The following is a 2,039-nucleotide window of genomic DNA, read 5'->3' as shown; positions in this document are numbered from 1 at the left end:
TGGTCTCTTGTGAGGGAGGTGATGGTAATTACTCGTGCGTTAGCGCCGCCGCTTGAATCCACTATGTGGTTGAGTAGTGGGTATTCAACAATTAAGTGAGAAAGTGTTGGTATGTGGAGGTTGGGCGGAAATTTAGTGGTATTTTGGGAAAGCTCCTAGTTCAGATGGATGTAAGAGTGTTAATGGACTTCTGTGGATGGCGATAGGGTGGTAGGGATTCCGTATTCAGGATGGTGACTGTGGAGATACCGAAGGGTGAGGAGGTGAAGGAAGGCCGGCTGGAGTTGAGTCTGTTGTAGGGGTCTCCACGGCTAGCTGCATGAAAGAGTTTCTAGTCGTGTTGGATTGTGTTGGTGGCTGTGGGGCAGTTTCTAGAATATGTACATGTGTTGGTGACAATAGGGAAATTCTGAGAGGAAATTGTTGTTGGTTTAATTTCGTGTGTAAGTTTCTATAATTAGTGAGGAAACTCCTAAGCTCAGTTGAGGGGAGCGAACATAAATTTTAACGTTGTTCTTTTCGTAAGTTGGGGTTCTTTTCGTAGTCCAATGGGTAAAGGGAAAGGCAAAGGAGCGTATTATAAGGCGAGGTATGGTGGTGGAGGAAGTCACCATAGAGACTATCGGGAGCCGACTGAGCCGTTGTATAAGCGTAGTAAGATGGAGGAGAGTAAGGGGGAGGCCATGGGAGGTCCTCATTGGTGTGGAGGTGATCGATGGATGGTATCTTAGGTTCAAGCGAGGATGATTCAGAATTGGCCCAAGCGCTGATTCGGTTGGAAGGGTATTCGTATGGATATTATAAGGACTTGGTGGGGGAGTGGCAGATGCCAAATGACGAATGGAAGATATTCATTGACAGGGTAGGAAGCGGGTAGGGTATGTTAGGTTCATTAAAGTTCCACATGAGGTGGCGTTTTACTCCATGTGAAAAACGCGATATTCGCGGTATGTGGTGAATTGGAAACACTTGATAGCGAATTACACCGGACAAATCAGCCCACGTCAAGCTTACCACGTGTTTTACGCGTTTTTCGCTGATCACACGTGTTTTTCGTAAAGTAAAATGTGAACTATGTTTTTCACTAGTGTTTTTTTCATATCATGGGTGGAACATATCCACTGTTGATAAGATTCATCTCAGGTCCAATCGGATCCCTATGCGCCTCCTTCCCAAATTCGGCTTCGGGTTAGCATGTCAGCGTCGAAGATCCCATCCGACCTGTGGCGCACGCCCTTGCGATCGATTGCATGCTGCGATTATATAACGCGCCACTTCCACAGGTAAAGATATTTTTGAGGTCCGAGTTGGGCCATTTGATCGATTTGGATCGGTGTTAACAGAACGTTGAATGATGACGGTCTTACAAGAGCTCAGCGAGGTGGTGGTTGGTCTGGAAGTAAAGGTGGAGATGTTCAAATTACTAACCCTGGACAACAGGTAGGCTCATATTCATAGGGGAGTTGTGGGAAATATTATTTTCTGGAGAGTGCTGGTGTGAGTTTTGATGGTTTTTTCATCAGAAATTACACGGAGTGTATCATAGGTGCTTCAAAGGTCGTGTATGTTCATATGTCCGGAGTACATCGAGGCGAGATGTACGTTGGCACTGCCAGCTAGAGGGAGGACTATAGAGGGATACAAGTAAGTGGGGTCCTGCTGCTGGAGGATAGTAGGGGGTTCATCAGAGCGGCTGAGATCATCCATAATTTATGGCCATTGGTTCGGGCAAGTCTGTATTACGATAGATTGGATCAGAAGGCGTTGAAGGCGCATGTGGATAGTGTGGATGACCAAGGCTGGGTAGTATACAATGAGGGTGCGTTATCATACCGTAAAGTGAGAACATCTTGCTATGGACGATACGTAGTTCTATTTGAATGCAGTGTTCGTGATTAGTTCATACCACACCTCGTTCACTTCGTAGCTTCGATGCTGCTATGGACGATACGTAGTTCTATTTGAACGGAGAGTTCGTGGTTGGTTCATACCACACCTCGTTCACTTCGTAGCTTCGATGCTGCTATGGATGATACGTA

General features: G+C 46.2%; 1 protein-coding gene across 1 annotated transcript in view; it reads left to right on the top strand.

The window, feature by feature from the left end:
* Positions 1–548: 548 nt before the first annotated feature.
* Pmar_PMAR004353 (hypothetical protein) overlaps positions 549–2,039 on the top strand; it is a gene marked incomplete at both ends in the record, with an annotated part of 1,868 nt that continues 377 nt past the window's right edge. The window contains 6 exons of the mRNA XM_002782466.1: positions 549–669; positions 732–862; positions 1,144–1,283; positions 1,344–1,440; positions 1,547–1,644; positions 1,689–1,819. Coding sequence (XP_002782512.1) covers positions 549–669; positions 732–862; positions 1,144–1,283; positions 1,344–1,440; positions 1,547–1,644; positions 1,689–1,819 — 718 coding nt within the window. The remainder of the gene's footprint in view (positions 670–731; positions 863–1,143; positions 1,284–1,343; positions 1,441–1,546; positions 1,645–1,688; positions 1,820–2,039) is intronic.

This window comes from Perkinsus marinus (genome assembly GCF_000006405.1).
Source record: "Perkinsus marinus ATCC 50983 genomic scaffold scf_1104296939732, whole genome shotgun sequence".
NCBI classification, from domain to species: domain Eukaryota; phylum Perkinsozoa; order Perkinsida; family Perkinsidae; genus Perkinsus; species Perkinsus marinus.
Note: the sequence above shows the minus strand (reverse complement) of the source record. Positions and strands in the feature narration are given on the sequence as shown.